General features: G+C 35.4%; 1 protein-coding gene across 1 annotated transcript; it reads right to left on the bottom strand.

Moving 5' to 3' along the window:
- Nucleotides 1-588: 588 nt before the first annotated feature.
- Nucleotides 589-3,038, bottom strand: LOC104216604 (uncharacterized). The gene is made up of 5 exons (XM_009766698.2): nucleotides 2,693-3,038; nucleotides 1,860-1,938; nucleotides 1,653-1,740; nucleotides 1,424-1,532; nucleotides 589-1,083 (listed from the first exon to the last, which is right to left on the bottom strand). The coding sequence occupies exons 1-4, from the start codon at nucleotides 2,984-2,986 to the stop codon at nucleotides 1,445-1,447; spliced, it is 549 nt and encodes a 182-aa protein (XP_009765000.1). The 5' UTR covers nucleotides 2,987-3,038; the 3' UTR covers nucleotides 589-1,083; nucleotides 1,424-1,444.
- Nucleotides 3,039-18,470: the final 15,432 nt, after the last annotated feature.

Here is an 18,470-nt window from a genome sequence, read left to right as displayed (position 1 = left end):
AAATTAATGAAGATAATTTGAAAATATAAATTTATAGTAAGGATACTTTTGTCTTAAAATAATTAATTTTCTGCTTCTGCTTTTTGGGAGAAAATAGAATTTGTAGATTCTTCTCAAAAACATAAAAAATGGTTTTGTTGCTGCTCAAAAAGCACTTCTTCTTGTTGGCCAAACACATCAAATTTCTGAAAAAGTACTTGGATGGAATCTGTTTAATAATGGAAAGAAAAAAAAAAAAAAAAACCAAACTACCATGACAAAGGGAAAAGTTGAAGGAAAGGATTAGGTATCTGATTTTGGAAAAGTGCTTAGCTTGCAAAAGCATGTTATTCTATTGAAAGAGAATCCTATGCATGGAAAAGGTATTATTTTGCACTTGGCTAAAATATGACAAGTAGAAGCCTCTTAATCCTTGCAGCAGAAAAAACAAGTATTACGCCTTAGTATGTTTGGTGTGTTTGAAAGGTCCCTTCAGAAGCTGCATAAACACCAAACACGGTTAAGATTGTACAGAACCTCAAGCTAATGAGAAGAGAAGCTGAATATAGGCAACACAATGACCACAAAATATTTTAGCCTGCTAGGAACTTAAGAAAGCAGCATTATATTATAGATGTATAAAGAATACAAAGATGGAATAAACTGAAGTTTATGATATAAAGGAAACATGATCATGTCTCCTCCCACATATTCTGGTGAAGATAAGACATACAATGAAATCTGTCATTAGAAAACATAAGTGTCTACTCATAGAAGCTAATGTATCAGTGTATTCTAATTATTTAGAGAAGATTATCCGGTAATAATTCACTAACTACAGTCCATATTTCTCTCACTTTACAATAAATTAGTTACTACATCTTCTACCCAAAAGACTTTGATTTGTGCTTTCCCGTCAGATTCTAAGTGTTCCAGATTCAATTGCAGCAGCACCAGTTCATTCTGCATGCATAGAACTGTTCGTGATAGAACATTCTATATAATCTGACAACTACGACGATTCATAAATCTGCCTAGCCACTGCAACAGGCTGCAAAAACACCACCAACTTGATTGACAGGAAAAACCACCAAAACGATTCACCTGAAACTCATAGATAAACCTGATTTAGAGCCTACAATTTTCATGTCAATATCAGTAGCTTGAGAGTGAGACTGGAGATATTAGCAAATTATCAATTTTGGTGGAATTTAAATATTTGATTGTCCTAAAATGTTCTCCAACTATGTGAATCATATTGACGAAACATCAGACAAATCTAGATCTTGCAGAAACGACTATAGCAGATAATAAAACTGTTCCCACTTGAGTATATCAATAAGCTAATTGAAATCCACAGACCTGTCTAGACAAACAATAAAAGCAACTGGTGACTTAAGCACCTTTAACTAAAATCTAGTGCACCAAAGAAAAAGATAACAACCTCAGAGAAAGGAATGTGGAACTATGTTGAACTCCATACTGCAGCATTGTAATTCTCCAACTCTTTTGAGCTTGATCCATATATCGCTTTAATTGTGTCTATGCAAGAACTGCAATCAAGACATCCTTTCAATTAAAACAGTAGTCTCAGACAGAAATTTAGTGGTTAAGACTTAAGACTTTCACAAAATCTATAGGCAACGAGTAAATGAGCAACGTCAATGGATTACCTGCAAGCTTCCTTGTTGAACTTTTTCGTTTCAATCCCATACAATGTCTCAAAGATGGCTGGTTCCACCCGACAAAAATATGGACGATCTAAAGCAAAGAGAAAAACAAATGATTCAAGAAATCCACCCATATGACAAAGGGGAAAACTACATCATCAGCGATAAATATTGAAATCTCCAAATTCCATTTGGAAAAGAAGGTTTCACCTGCATAAATGGAGCATTTTCTTGTGCTCTTCTCAAAATGTATGCACCATCCATCAGAACCCACCATGCTTTGGAATAACTGAGAAGTAAAATTCCACATTTAAAGCTTCAAACTTTATATAATAGTCTTCTCATTTCGGATGGCCCAAAATATTGACACGGTTGTACTAATAATAACAATCTTTCGATTTTCGAAAAATCTACTGATAACGTTATTCTATGTAAATTTAACAGCTTTTATGAACTCAAATTCATTTAACCATTCAACTCTTAAAATCAACTGTAACTTTTCTATCTTACTAAATTCAATCATATCTTAACACTTGTTCTCCACTACTACAAATATACTACATAAATCGAATTGACATAAAAAGATCCACATCCATAGAAATATCATATAAAATATGACAATTGTAGTATAAACCATCATATTCATGACACCCACATAATTTTGATTAATAACCGAGAAATCCCCGGGGCCAGCGGCGCATGGTTTGAAACTGGTGAATAACGGGTCCACCTCATTGTCTTTCCTCGTTTAAATATCATGCTTTTGTTTCCGGCCTAACCCACACGTCACGTGTTATGCTTTTAACACTAGCCTGATTCTTCTGTCCCAATTTATGTATCTTACTTTCATTTTTAGTTTATCCAAAAAAGAATAGCATACTTTCCTTATTTAGAAATAATTTAACTTTAAACTTATCATTTTACTTCTTAAACTCCATGCTCACTCAAATACCGCTACATAAATTGGAACGGAGCAAGTATTGTATGAATTATGACAACATAAAACCCACATAATTTAAACTGAAAATAATGAGAAAAAGAACCTCAACATCAGAAGGGTCATCAAAAATTTCTTCGGCAGTGGGAAAGTTTGGGCCTTTGTCAAGTTTGCAGCATGCACCACAATTCTGCACGCACTGCCACGTGGGTTCTTTACTCCTGCTGTTAAAGCCTGACGTTGTTTTCTTGACGGTAGCCGGTGGTACACTGGGATTGGTAGTGGTTATCTTTTGCTTACCATTCTGGGGTTTAGGGTTAGGTCTGAGTCGTGGCTGCTTCGCCGCCGCGAGAACGGTGGCGAAACGCGGCAGAGGCACCGCAGCTAGCGAATGAGACATTGGAATTCTTATGGATTGACTGTCCGTTGGCGCCACATAAAATCAGGGGAGTGCATTAATAGCCGATTTTGGGACCCCTATTTAAACTATGGCCTAAGTTCATAAATTATTACAAGTCTAGCCACTTCAGACGAAAGTTTTGCTTAAAGTTTTTCTTTTTTTTGATAATATGGATATTTATATTATATATAAATGAGAAGATGTTGTTAGTACTGTCACACCTCCTTTTTGCGCGCCCCGCCCCGAAGGGTTAAATGCGCGAGGGAGTTTTTCCAATTTAAGTGACAATATTCGAAATGAGATTATTTATTTAATTCAGAGTCGCCACTTGGGAAAGGTTTGGCTTTTGGTGTCCCAAGTCACCGGTTTATCTTGAATCCCAAATCGAGGAAAATATTCGACTTTTCCAAATGAAGTCTGCGAACCAGAAATTCTAAGTAAGGAATTCTGTTGACCCGAGGGAAGGTGTTAGGCACCCTCGAATCCCGTGGTTCTAGCACGGTCGCTTAAATTGTTATAATGGCTAAATATCTTATTTAAATATATGTTATGACTTACGTGCTTTTATTAAGTTTAAACCGCTTTTATCATTATCATTTATTTTTATAGAATTGCAACGTCGTGAAAATGCATCTCGAACCACGTCACAATCAATGCGCCCGTGATCGTCAACACATTTTGACTTCGTTGAGATTTGGATTTGGGTCACATCAATGTGCACCCGAATTTAAGAATATGATTTAATTAAGCCGCGCCTAAAGAGTCTAACGCGTTATTATTTTTTGAGAAGGCCATGAGATTCACTAAACGGCCTAGCCTGAATTCTAAATATTATGATTAGTTGTTGAGGGCCCCGCAATTTGCATTTTTTATTTAGCGAGGCTCGTCTCATTATTTTAGAAGAGGATATCCTAAAGTGACTACATTTCTATTACGTTTGTCTCTAAAAATAAAAAAAAAAGGAGGATGCCAAACTTACTTGTTTAAACAAGTACATACTGAATTTTTACTATGTCTGCCGAATCTGAATTTTATTCGATTACCTGATTGATTGTTTATGAGGTGAGAGTTACCTCATACCTTGTCTTTATCGAGTGAATACGCTTGTTAATTTGCTAAGTGAGATTGCAAGCAAACTAATAACATATACTAAACTCATGTTGACGACCTCCAAGTTTGATTTTTAAAACTAGCCTATTTGGACTTGATAAATGAAATTGGCTGTTTACTAGGAAAACTACTACTTATTGAACTAAAAACGCCTGCTAGTTTTCCTCAAAAAGTCATCGCATTATTTCGAAACAGTGAATCTATACCGAAGCCCAATATCGAACCTATATCGGATCAAGTAATCTGACAAGAGAGTTGGCGTACATGGCCAAACTCTTAATGTGACCGCATGAGAGTTTGTTTGGGGTACATTTGTCCCGGACCAAATACAACAGATTTGGACAATTCAGTGGTCTAGACAAAATACGTGCAGGTGCTTGCCCTGATTCTATGTTATACTGTCATAACTAAATCAAGACCCCAATGATTATATACATTAAAACACACCTGATCTAATAAACAATGCTATCTAATGTTTCATCTCAAACAGAATGTATGTTAATTTATACAGAGCAATTGTTGTTGGAACGAACTTAAACAAATGCAGGCCGACTACCATTCAACCTATGGCCATGTTTTGAACATAGGTATTGTGAAGGAATCAACATTCATTTCTTTTATTTCTGCTTCAAAGCTTCAAGCTTTCAACAACAAGTAATTTCAGAAGTGTGTACCTGGAAGTGTTTACAGTTGAAGAAGAATAGAAGTCAGCAAAGTAACAATAGGAGCAACACCAAACAGCAGCAGTAACAGCAGGTAACAAACAAGGCAGTGGAAATAGAAACCCCAGATAGACCAAACTTCAGGAAATAAACCAATGCAAACTACAACCAGTGAGCTCAGTTTAAACTTGGAAGGATCAGAATCGATTGAACAAGTAGAAGAACAAATGAAATCCAGACAACAATGTGAAGAAAACAGTTCCTGATTTTTCTTATCCTTTCTCTCTTGTATCTCTGTCCCTGTATATCAAAATCTGTTCCCCTTTTATCAGCTTCAAATCAACCCTTTAACAGCCTGTTTAGACCATCAGAACACCCTCCCATGTGCTGCTCCTTTTCAGTTTCCACTCATTATTTAAATAAGAGCACAACCCCATGACATTCCCTTGGCAGGCTTAACTTTTTAGTAATGTTTATTATTTCTGAAACTTAAAGCAGAATATGGGCAGTAGGATGTAGTCTGACAGCATATGCTGTCAAACTATTTAATTCAAAAAGCACTTAGGCAGGGCACATGTTGTGCACAAGTGCACATGCCTTCCAATTTCAGAACTGTGACTAAATAGAACATTGATTTTTACATTTCTGATTCAAATTAACAATTATAAGCACTAAACTCAGTTCCTAAATGATTCAGGCCATGCTTATCAAAAGTAAATCGATTTGTTATTTGTTCAGGCAGCTGAAAATAATTGACGACACATATCGACTCGACTATATTAATCATAACATGTACAATCGTAGCCAAAATCAGACATTTAACAGTATCGAACGCATGATTTGAATTGTACTGACTAAGCAGAATTGTACTCGAGGAATCAGTTAATCAGTTCAAATTTGAAATTCAACTAATTGCACAACAAATACGTACATACACATTATCAGAACAAGTAGAAAAAGGACTCAATCAAACAACAGAGGTTCAGGCAAGGTGGACAGGACACAGTCGGTAAAATTCGAAACACAAACTTCACAACAACATGAACAGCCTTTTAAACAAACATGGACTAACAGAATAAAGAAAAGAAAACAAAACTCACCTTAAATCCCGAAAAATCAAAAACCTTAACTTGGATTCGAACAGACCTTTCTTAAGGCTGAACGGACTTTAATTGAAGTGTTTCTCAGATGAGAAACACTTCGATTAAGGTCCATTAGACCTTAATCTCTTGGTTTAAATGAGATACGGACCAGTGACGAGGAACCCTAAGGTTCCAAAGATTAGATCTGGGATTCATGCTTCCCTGGTCAGATTCGGACCAAACCAAGCATGGTTTGGTCACGAGGGGGGTCTGGGGAGTGTCTGGTGTGAAACTGGGGTTAAACGGTGTAAGTCAAGTTCCGACTCGAATCTTCAAACGAAGATTCGAGAAGGTGGGAAGGGATTCGAGTTAAGTAGTTAACAGATCCATGTTCAGGATGGCAAGGGGGTTCTATGGTGTTAAGGGTGGGGTTACCGGCGTCCATGCCGCCGGCTTTCATGGTGAAGAATACAGGGGCGGCTAGGGTTTTAGAGGACCTAAGGCTGGGGTTCGGATAGGGGGGGCAAGGTAAGGTTATGGGTTTATATAGTTAGTGGATAGGTGGATCCTGGCCGTTGGATGAGACGTGATGAAGGGCCAGGATCCTTCAACTAACGGGGAAATGTGTCGTTTCGAGGGTAAAGGGTTGGGGTCGGTCCGGGTGAGATGGGTCGGGTCTGTTAGTGGGTACGGGGTGTGAGATCTTGGCCGTTGGATCAGTTTGGTTTGAATGGTTGAGATGGATCGGCATTGAAACGACGTAGTTTTGGTGTTAAACTACGTCGTTTTGTGGCCTGGGGGTAGGCTGTTCGGACTGGTGGCTTGGGCCGTTCATTTGGGCTTCAGATTTTGAAATGGGCACGGCCCAAATTCATTTAAAACAAATTTTTACCCTCTTTTTCTTTATTTCTAATTTCCTAAATACACAACCTAATTAAATAAAACTAGACACCATTAATTAACACTTAATATATTTATTTCACGCGTATAAAATGTTAAAAGTAGGTAAAATTAAACAAGGCAACGAATCAGGACAAAAGAAATGCGTATTTTTGTGATCTCCCATTTAACAATCGGATTACGGTTCACATTACGCACGACACATACATTTTGTATTTTGTTTTTAATAAAAATGGGCAAAAATCATAAATAATTAACAAAGTGCCATGTAAAAATCCAAATTTGTACAGCAGGACCATTTGTTATTATTTTTTAATTCTTTTGGAGTGATTGTCGCGTAAGACAAAAATCACGTGCTCACAAGTACAAACACATAGAATATGAAAATCGTCACATATTGGTGATCCAATATTTGTGACATTTTGATTCCCTAGTAGTTTTAGTCTATTACAAATCGAAATGTCTAGTGACTTCTTGTAGTAGTAGGCATCATCCAGATCCTTTGATAGTTGTAAGCTCACAAAATGTGGTGGAGTTGGATGTATTTTTGTTGTATCCTTGCTTGGTTGCCAAAAAACATCTTTGCATGCATCTTTTGCCAAAAGATGTGCTACTTGGTTTCCTTCACGAAAGTTATGCCGTAGGAACAGGTCCTTCAACTAGAGCATCAATAACCTGCATGAATGAACAATGTTAGTTACGATAAAGTGATCTTGTTTTATTGCATTGATGGCTTCAATGGAGTCTGTTTCTTCTTCTAGTAGGAATAGGTCGTAATTGTTGCTATTCTTAGCCCTTCTTGGATTGCTTGAAGTTCTGAGTGAAGAGGAAATAGGGCTTTGTCTATCTTCTGAAACCCTAATATCCATTTTCCATAATGGTTTTTAAAAACTCCTCCAATGCTTGATTTGTTACCTTTGAGTTTGAAGGCCCCATCAGTGTTCAGTTTATACCAGTGACATTGTGGGGGATGCCATTTTATAGTTATAGTTGATTTATCCGTGGGGGTTATTCCTGTGGAGTTGAAGAATAGGAATTCAAAGGCCACATTGCAAACGTCTTTCATGCATGGGGAGTAGTGAGTGTTATTGAAGTTATTGTTGTTTCTATTAATCCAAATTCCCCATAAAAGAAAAGGGAGTAGATTATTCCAAGGAAGTTTTAGGGGGAGGGTGTTGATGTTCATGTCCTTTAATTTGGTGAGCCAATGAGTGTCCTCGTTAAAAACCAGATTTACAATTTTTAGTTGTTTCCATAGGCAGGAGACAATAGGGCATGTGAGAAAGATGTGAGTGATTGTCTCTTCTTGATCTTGGCAACTGAGGCAGTTTGGGTTTATGTTAATCCCAATATGGTGGAGATATGATCGGCAAGGAATTTTGTTATGTAATATTTGCCAAATAAAAATTTTTATTTTATTAGGACAAGGTAATTTCCATATCCAATCGAACTCGTGTTTAATATCAGTGTTCCAATGGTTCAGTAATTGGTAGCAAGATTTTGTGTTGAATATTTCATTTGGGATAAGCCTCCATAAAGGCTTATCAAAGTTTAGTAGAGGTTGAGGTATTGAGTTGACCTTATCCAAGATGGTGGGGGGAGGGGGGATGTTAAAGGAGGTTTTGTTGAAGTTCCACTTCCCTTTGTGAAGTAATTTCTTTATTAGAAGGGTGTTCTCATTTAATTGAAGAGGGCCTTCAATGCATTCTCTCAATGGTGGTAATTCGGGGATCCATCGAGTCTCCCAACTATTTAGGTTGGAGGTTTTACCAAAGAGCCATTGAATTCCTTGGCTACAAGTTTTCCATCCATTAAGGATACTCTTCCATATGAAAGAGGAGTGGTTGTAACTCTTATTGCTATATTTACGGATTAGAAGGTTTGCCCAGGGGATGGATGTATTGTTAAGTAATCTCCATGATAATCCACTTAACAATACTTTATTTTTTGAATGGGAATTTTTCATTCCTAGTCCTCCCATATCTTTAGGCTTAGTAATTATATTCCAATTAATAAGATGAAGTTTTTTACGATCCGTCGTGGTGCCCCAAATAAAATTTCTTTGAATTTAATCAATTTGCTTATGAATTTTTTTGGGGAGCATGGTGTATTGCATGGCATGGTTGAGGATTGAATTAAGAGTTGCTAGTGCTAAAGTAGTCCTTCCTGTTATATTCAGGAGGTTTGTTTTCCAGTTGGAAAGCTTAGCCCGCATTTTATTAATAATTAACTGATAGTCGGATGCCTTGGGAGCATTGTTGAGGTTTGGAAAGCCTAGATAGTTCCCAAATTTTTTGGTAATCTTAATGTTGAATCCTAAGGCAATTTCCTTTGCCAACGTTAAAGGACAATTTTGTGAGAACATTATTTTTGATTTTTCCTTATTGATTTTTTGCCCTGACATATTACAAAAGGTATTAAGGCAGTTCTTGATGGTGCAATAATTTTTTTATCAGCCTTCGCCATAAGGGTTAGGTCGTCTGCAAAGAATAAATGGGATAGATATATGTGATGGTTATTTAGGCTAATAGGATTCCAAAGATGAGTATCTACTTGATGAAGGATCAGACGTGACAACATTTTCATACACAAGATGAAAATGAAGGGTGATAGAGGACATCCTTGTCATATTCCCCTACTTGGGGCAAAAAAAGAAGTTGTAACACCATTTACCAAAATAACAATATTGTTAGTACTGATACAATTCATAATGAGATTCTTTATTTTGCTTGGAAATTGAAAGTGAGTGAGTGTTAGGTAAATGAAGGACCATTCCAGTCTATCGAATGCTTTTTCCATGTCCAATTTTAGGATCATGTGCCCCTTTTTCCCTTTCATTTTTTTGAACTGGGATATCAATTCTTGAATTATGATAGCATTGTCTGAAGACCTTCTTCCTTTTATAAAACTAGCTTGGAAGGGGCTAATAATTTGATTAAGGAAGGGTTGAATCCTATTTACGATGATTTTTATTATGGTCTTGTAAATGGTATTACAAAGACCTATGGGTCTAAAAAAATTTAAATTATTGGCATTGGACACTTTGGGGATTAGATAAATGAAAGTATTATTAATATTAGGGGGAGAGTTTGGGTATTGAATACTTGGGTGCATAGGTCTATGACTGATTGGCCTATAATATTCCAGTATTTTTGGTAAAAAAAAAAGGTGTATGACATCAGGTCCGGGTGATTTTAAAGGTTTGAAAGAAAATATTGCTTTTTGAACTTCTCCCTTAGATAATTGATTATCAAGGATTGATAGATCAATATTGGTGAAAGTATGGGGGTTGTTCTTTATAAAAGACTATTTTGTAGCCAAATGATCAGTTTTGAAAGCATTTTCAAAGTAATTGAGAGTATGGTCTAGGATTTGAGTTGGCTCATTGATCCAGTTACCAAGGTTGTCTTTGAAATAGACAATTTTGTTTTTTCCTAGCTCTATTGGTGGCACTTATATGGAAGAATTTTGTGTTTGCATCTCCGTCTTGAATCCAGGACATTATGGCCCTAATTTTCCAGTACTTATCTTCTAGTTTAAGGATCTCTTTATAATCATGTTGAAGGTTTGATTCTAAATTTTGGATAAAGGAGCTTGAGTGGTAATTTTTGGAGTGTTGTATGTCATTAAGTCTTGATATTATCCTTAATTTCTTCAAGTGTGTATCGCCAAAATATTTTTTACTCCAATAATTAATGTTTTCCCGGAATTTTTGGGAACTATGAACATAGTTGGAATTATTCAAACTCTCTCTAACTAGGTTTATAAAGTCCGAGTGACGACACCAAAAAGTTTCTAGCCTAAAAGGCTTTTTAAAAAAGGTACATTTTTTAGGATTACAAATTATTATGAGGGGGTTATGGTCCGAGTGTGTCCTAGGGAGGTGGGTGATGGAAGCTTCAAGGAATAAGTTAATCCATTCTCTAGTTGCAAAAACTCTGTCATATCTTTCTAGTATGAGCCCTTTATTTTTTTTCTTTTATTAGACCACATAAATTTAGGGCCTTTATAACCTAAATCAATTAGGTTACAAGTATTGATGTAATCCCAAAGGACCTTGGTTCTTTTGTTACTGATTTTCTTACCTCCTAATTTTCGTCCGAGGTTAGAACATCATTAAAATCGCATGCTACTACCAGAGACCTCTAATAACATCATGCATGTCTAACAGATTATTCCACATAATATTTCTAAGCTTATTGTTAGTACTAGCGTAAATTAAAGTAAAATACCAAGTTTTGTTTAGGAAAAATACCTCAATAGTAGCACTAATCTCCTGACTTCTACGAGCAAAGCTATGAACTGTAACCTTGGTGTGATCCCACAAAATGAACATAGCTCCCGACTGCCCTTCTGCTGAATTTCTATCATGTTTGTGAAGCCAAACGGATTGAGGAGAGGAAGATGACTATCCATCTTGGTCTCTAGGAATGTTACCATGCTAGGGTAATGAGTCTCACTTAAGTCTCTAAAACTAAGCCTAAGATTATCATTATTACCCCCTCTTGTATTCCAAATGATAAAAGTAGTAGATCTATTCATGTTGAACGGTGGGTTGTTTAGATCTCCATTCTCCCTCATCCTTTTTGCAAAAATGGGGTTCCTTCTTTGAAAAGGAACCAAGATCATTGCATGTTTTCCCACGGTAGGATCTGCTGGGGGTCTTATGTCCATTGTGCACTTGTACAATGTCGTTGGACAGTAGAGAATCTGCTTATGTTCTTGCCTCTCCATAAATAGAAATATTTTTAGCTCGTCTAGGTTTGAATCTTCGACCACGTTTTAAGGGATTAAGTTTACAGGATCTATTTCTTCTTCCATTGGTTGCTCCATTTGGTTGATTTGGTTGATTGTGTGGAGTTTGCATGGTTTGAGCAGTGTGTGCATCTGATGGTGGAGACTAGTTTGCATGAGCATTCCAAGGGGTGATCATTGGGTTTATGTTGGTTAGAAATTTCGGAATGAAGAATGGGAGTTCCACTGCTGGCATTGGGTTCTGGATTGGAATATAGTTATGTGGCATGTTCCAATCTCCCCTCATAAATTGGATTTGATTTGATGTGAGATTTGGAGCTATAGGGTTTAGAATATTGTTCAACCATACTTGGTTAATGTAATTGTTCATTGCCAAGCGAACCCTTTCGGAGATCAATTGAGCTATGTAGTGGGTGTTTTGAAGCACTATGACTGTTTCTCTCCCCTCCAACGTGATGTTGAAGAAGATTGCATGTCCCAGCAGTCCCATCTCCACTCATGACAATGGCTGGTGGTTTCGTGGAAGGGGAGGTTGAATCAAGATCCTCCTTGGTTGTAGGTTTGGGTTCTGTGAGTTTTGAGGAGGGTTGTTTGCCATGTTTGGGGTTAGAGATACTCGTTGTAGTTGAATGAGACAGTATCGTATTCTTACTGAAATTGGTACTCTTGGCATCTTCTTTAAGAGTTAGAGAATTTAAGGTGGAAGAAGGATCGATTGTGCATGTGGAGTTAAGATTTCCTAGGTTTTCAATGATTGAGTTTGTTTTTGGCATGCAATCCGACTGGTTTTGCGTGTATTTAATGAAGATTTCGTGGATCAGGGATGAATTGGATTGGGGTGTGCCGTTGTGGGGAATATCTATGGCCATTTGTTCATTGGTTTGGGTCTTACATGACAAGTGTTTTATGTCAGAACTTGCATGCAATGGTAGTGTATTGGCCAAGTTTGTATTAACCGTGTCTGGGGGTGGGGTATGAGGATTAGTAGGGTCCTGTATAGTGGGGGTATTATTGGCTAGGGGAATTATGGATGGTATTAGGGGTTGATTGGGTGAGAGTGATGGTAGGGGTTAGTCGATGGGGTAGAAGGTTGAGTGTTTAGGGTATGCAGTGGGTCCCTTCCATTATCAATATCAATTTTTAATATTTAGTTAATGGCATGATTAGGGGAATTAGCTTCCAAATCTATCTTTTCCAATAGGTGAAAATTATTTAAAGTTTTTATAGAATTATTAGGAAGATCAGTTTTGTGGTGAGTAGATTGTTGTGGATGAAGAATTTTGTTTTTCTAAATAAATTTTTGAGAGGATAAGAATTTACCTGACTTGGCATAAAAAATATTGACGTTAATACCTGAGTCTTGATGTTTTTCTGGCAGTTTTGAAGTAGTATTTGTGGGGCTCCATCGTTTCCCTTTGTTGAACGAGACTGTTTTCCATATTTCTTCTTGCTTCTCTTGCCCAAGTTTGGGTTTTGACATCCCCTTTATGTGTTCATCTTGAGTTTGATTGATGGTAGTTTAGTTGCATTATTTTATTGAGTGGCCTAAGTGAACACATATTGTACATAATAGGTTGTCCTCCTCGTAGTGTATGTATTGTTTGTGTGATCCAATAAAAATAAAAGGGGTTACTGGTTTGTTTAAGGGAAGTTCGACACAAAGACGAGCATATCTCCCACGGAGTGCTGCCGATGTGCAAGCATCAACTTTCAGTAGTCTTCCTATTGTGTTTCCCACTTTTTGGAGTATTTCTCTATCGTAAAATTATGTGGGAAGTTGAGATAGTCTAATCCAAATTGCAATAAAGGATTGAGTAGCTTTTGATGCTACAAAGTTTGGAACCCCACGCTGGACTGAGAGGAAGTGTACATAGATGAAACATTGTCCTTTTGGATAACATTTGACATATTTTCATCTTTAGTAAATCGGACAATATAATACACTTCCCTAAGATCATTTAAAGGGAAAATTTTCGTTGGTTTCCATAGGTCTGTTAGTTTCTTTTTTAGCACATCATGAGGGATTCTTTTCTCTTGCAGCTTAATTATTAAAGAGTAGTTCCAGGGATGATATATCCTTTGTTTGTCTTCTATTGTGATAGGAACTGAAATATTTTGCTCCTGTGGAGAGATTTGTATTTGGTTTTGAATCTCTATGTTGTAATGAATATCCATAAGGAAATGATGTGGAGGGGGTGAGTTTAAGAATATGTTGTAGTTCATGTTATTGTTAAGTAGTTTATCCTTAAAGGAAATAGATTCCTTCTCCATAGGTTTGATGGTGGGATTTATGTCCGGTGGTTTAGGAGAGATGGCTGTTTGGTTGGGAAGTGGTGGCATTAGGGAATTTTGGTTGAAATCAAAGGTTCAGAGGGAGAGTGCCTTTTTCTTCAGAGGAATATAGCCAACTGATTTGCTTAAAGTTTTTCAACAACACCTGTTTGATTTAAGTTTAATTTTTATATTCAAAATTCAAGACCTACTTTTCAAGCTTACAACAAAGGGTAATTTGCAATGTTTTCAAACTTTTCCAACAATACTCGCCTCATTTAAACTCACTTTTCATATGTGAAATTCAAAATCTACTTACAGGACACTATTATACATCAACAGAAGAAGAAAAGCGAAGGGGAGGAACAATTTTATTCGAAGTTTGCTTACACTGACTACCAATTATTTATTTATTTTGAATAAATTGACGTAGATTAAATGGGAGCGTTCAAATTAATGTGCTTTTTTCATTTTTTTTTTTGTGAATACGTAGAATTTAACAATTTGGTACAAATATTGATAGACTGTCCCATAAAAATTTTATCATAAAATTTCTTAAACAATCATCGCCTTGGAATGTTGGGAAATATTGGCCCAATATATTTGTGGTAGACTTGGATTGCAAGGAAATTGGTGATAGGTCTGTATTTTTAAAAGAGAGAACGACCAAAACAAGATACTTTTGTGTTATTGTTAATTTTTAGAAAAAAAGTCAAAATTGTCCCTTTAATATTAAAAATTAATCGCGTTTATATCTGTTTCTACTTTACGTCTAAAATCATATATACCGTTAATATAGTATACAATTTTGTCCCTAACCCTAATAGAAGTCCACTGTGGCACCGAACCCTTCTCATTTATTTTATAGACCTATGATAGACCTATGCTCATTTATTTGACCCAATATCCTACCACCTTATGGGTCTTACCCTTCTCTCTCTCAATCTTTGTCTCTCTACCAAAGTCGACTCCGGCGAACCAGACCTTCATCCCCCAACCTCGTCACTTCTTCTCTTCTCTTCAAATATGGTGAACTAGGTTTCAACCAGAATATCGGATGGAGCTGCCCAAAAAAGTGGGGATGTACCAAAAAGACTCATATAAATAAATAGTTTCTCACTAGCCGGAGTTTTGGTCGGCGAATTTTTCCAGTGACCCCTTATTTTCTCTTATCTTCTATTAGTTATTCTGCTCATTTTTTTATTTTTTACAGGTTACTAGAAAATAAAAGAACGGAAAGGAGTATCATCTTCCAATGTCGACTATTTTGCAGATCGGCCTGCCATGATCCCCTTCCACCCTATTTTTTTCTTTTCTTCTCTTTTTTACTGTTTTAAATCTCAAAATCTTATAGTATGCTCCAATTGGATGTAACTTATTCTCTTTTCTTATGCTCATTTTACCCATTTTCTCCTTTTTGGTTTCATATTCAAGCACATTTAAGCGAGAGATGTTCAAGCATGGTCAAGAACCATCAGCGAAGAAACTCATCGGAGTTTGGTCGGAAGAAGTTTCGTCGATTCTCCATTCGCTATCTTACCAGCAGTGAAGAAACTCATCGAAGTTTGGTCGAAAATCCGATCTCACTAGTGGTTTAGATCTGTTGGGTCCTTTGATTTGTTAGAAACCATCTATAAATTCATGACGACAATTTGAAATGGAGAAACCAACACTATTGATATGGAAAAATCATCATTTTGTACCCTTTTGTTAGAGCTTGTTCGAAAGAAAAAAGAAGGTATTTTGTCTACTTTTTTCGATCGGGCGAAGACCTTTCATCAGAAGTATTCATGAGACTGGCATGAATTTTAGTATTAGTTGGATTCGTTCTAAGACATGTGATGGTATGATGCAATTCCATTGTATATAGTTTTTGTTGTGATGGGAATATATTTTTTTGGGACCCGGAAGGTGGTTGGATAATTGTGTCAAAAATGGGTATGGGTCTTTAAAATTTGGGTTGATATTTGCCTACTTGGCAGTTTAAGAGAAGGGTCCCGGTGCCACAGTGTATTTCTGTTAAGACTAGGGACAAAATTGTATACTATATTAACGGTGGGTATGATTTTGGACGGAAAGTAGAAACGGGTATAAACGTGACTAATTTTCAATAGTAGAGGGATAATTTTGGTCTTTTCCCTTAATTTTTTGACCTCGATAATAGAAGTTTTTTAAAAAATAGTATGGCTTTATATTTTAAAGCATGCTTGCCAAATTTTCAGGAAATTATGATAATTGTCAGGATTTGTAACAATCTCCTGACGATCACCCGAATTTTCAGCCACAATGCTGAAAACATTTGGTGATCATCAGGATTTTACCATAAATCCATACAACTAGAATTTTTCATTATTGTAATGGAATTCTTATTTCTTCAAAATTCTATTGATTGTCAAGATCGCTTCCCAAAATTCTAACCAGCGTGCTTCAAAATTTGTGCCGGAGGCTTTTTTTTTTTCAAAACTTTTCTTAACTGGTTCAAAATTTAAGCAGTAGTCATAAAAAAGTCTATTGAGTGTAATTTTTAGGTTTTTGTAACTTTGAACATACTATTGAACAATAGAGAATCTTGTGTGCAAATGTTCTGGGAGATGAAAATGGGTAAATAAACCACAAGAAATATTAGTAAAATTATTCTCTTTTATTTAAATTGTAGCTGGTCATAGCAATTATTTCCTCATTTTATGTTCTCTTTGGCGCATAGTGTAGGTTTTACTAACGAGTATTGTGTGGCACTAGCAAAATCACCAAAGGATTTGTTATTCCATTTTACTTCTGCGCCTAATTGAATTATAGCATGTTTGGCCAAGCTTCTTTAATTGAAAAAAAACAAGTATTTTTCCAAAGTTAAAGTGTTTCGCCAAAGCTTTTAGGAGGAAAAAAAATATTTTTGAGAAAAAGTAGAAGCAAAAAAAAGTAGCTTCTTCCCAAAAACACTTTTTTAAAAGAGAAAAAAACATAATTAGGCAATATTTAAGAAAATTTTACAGACTTCCAGCAGCAATAAGTAATTAACAGATATGGCAACTAATTAACTACATTCCTAGCCAAAACCTATAATATTGGACCATGAATCACATTTCAGTTACTAAATTATCGGAAACGATTCAATTTCTAATTAATTATATCCCATATTTCACGCTTGAGACAAACTGGGATCTCTATGATTCCTTTTTTTTTTTTTTTGGTGCAAAGAATAATATTTATATATATTTAACTACTGCGTACAGAGAGGGGTTGGTGTAGCCTTCCATTACAAGTGGTACTACCACTATTAACATGCAGCATATTGTTTACATAGTAACTGCTACTAGAGCCATTTGGATCTCTATGATTCCTTTCCATTCATAAGAGTTATTTACAAATAAACTTGGTATAAAGCATGTATAAAGCAATCAACAGTTGAGAAAACAATCAAATATCGAAATAATACATATTGAATATAATAGGTATATTGATATATAGTACCACTAAGAATTGAAAAGTAAGAACAATAAGATAAAATATATTACAAGAAAATACTTTAAAATATTCATTAATATTTGAACTGTATCCAAGGCGTTGGAAATAAGATCAATATAACACCAAAGAATTTGGAATTTAGCAGGTATAATAACAATGATATAAAGGGAATATATATTTATGGAATAATTTTGTTATATTACATATTTACTTATCACTATTTCATTATATAATTGGTATAATAATGGTATAATTATAAAAAATGTGGAATTGTTCTTTAATACATTTATATTTCAGTTATTCTGAATTTATCGCAAGAATATGACTTCCACATGATTGATTCTTAGTACATTGCATATATAATTAATATTTAATTATATAAAAGGTATAATAATGGATAATTTTATTGAATATTCATGGGATAATTCTAGCATTTTAATTATACAAATAATAATTGTATCATGCATATTGCATCCGTGTTTATGAATTTTCTTAGAAATTTTTTTTGGTATATTTACATAATAATTCTGGTATTTACGTATTGGCAATATTTAATTATATAAATGGCACATGTATACTTAATTTTTTTTTCAAGCACAAAGGGCAACAATTGAGGGCGGGAGAAATAAGAAACAAAGTAGTAAAAGAAAGTTGAAACCTACGGTTAAATGCTGTAAGTGTAAAAGAATCTTCCATTTATGTAATAAGTAAACACTACTAATATTTTCTTAAATATTTTTTAAAAAGTGCTCGGCCATGTATAAGTTTAGCCAAAACACTAACTGTTGCTTAGAAGTATTTTTCAAATTAATTGGCCAAACACAAACTGTTTCTCACTAAATATACTTTTGAAAAAATGCACTTCTCAAAGTAAGTTGATTTTTCCATGGCCAAACACGGATTTTATACTGTTGAATCTCTTGTTTAATACTGTCAATTACGTTCCACTGTCTTCAAAAAGAATGACAAATTGAAAGAGGACTGTAGGAGTATCAAAACGATTAATTTCATCACTACTCCACTCTAGTGTATATTTACACTTCAGCACATTATCATGTAAAATGTAAATGTTCACATCGAATTCTAAACATACTAATAAGCTGCACGGAAGGTACTATATGCATATTTTCTTATAACTAATTAAAGGACAAACTCTTTCAATCAAATGGTGCAGTTAAGGATATTATTTTTTATGAAAAGTAACAGCACCAGTAACAGCTGCATAATATATGAGACAGGAAA

This window comes from Nicotiana sylvestris, chromosome 7 (assembly GCF_000393655.2).
Source record: "Nicotiana sylvestris chromosome 7, ASM39365v2, whole genome shotgun sequence".
NCBI classification, from domain to species: domain Eukaryota; kingdom Viridiplantae; phylum Streptophyta; class Magnoliopsida; order Solanales; family Solanaceae; genus Nicotiana; species Nicotiana sylvestris.
This window is presented reverse-complemented; position numbering and strand designations above follow the sequence as displayed.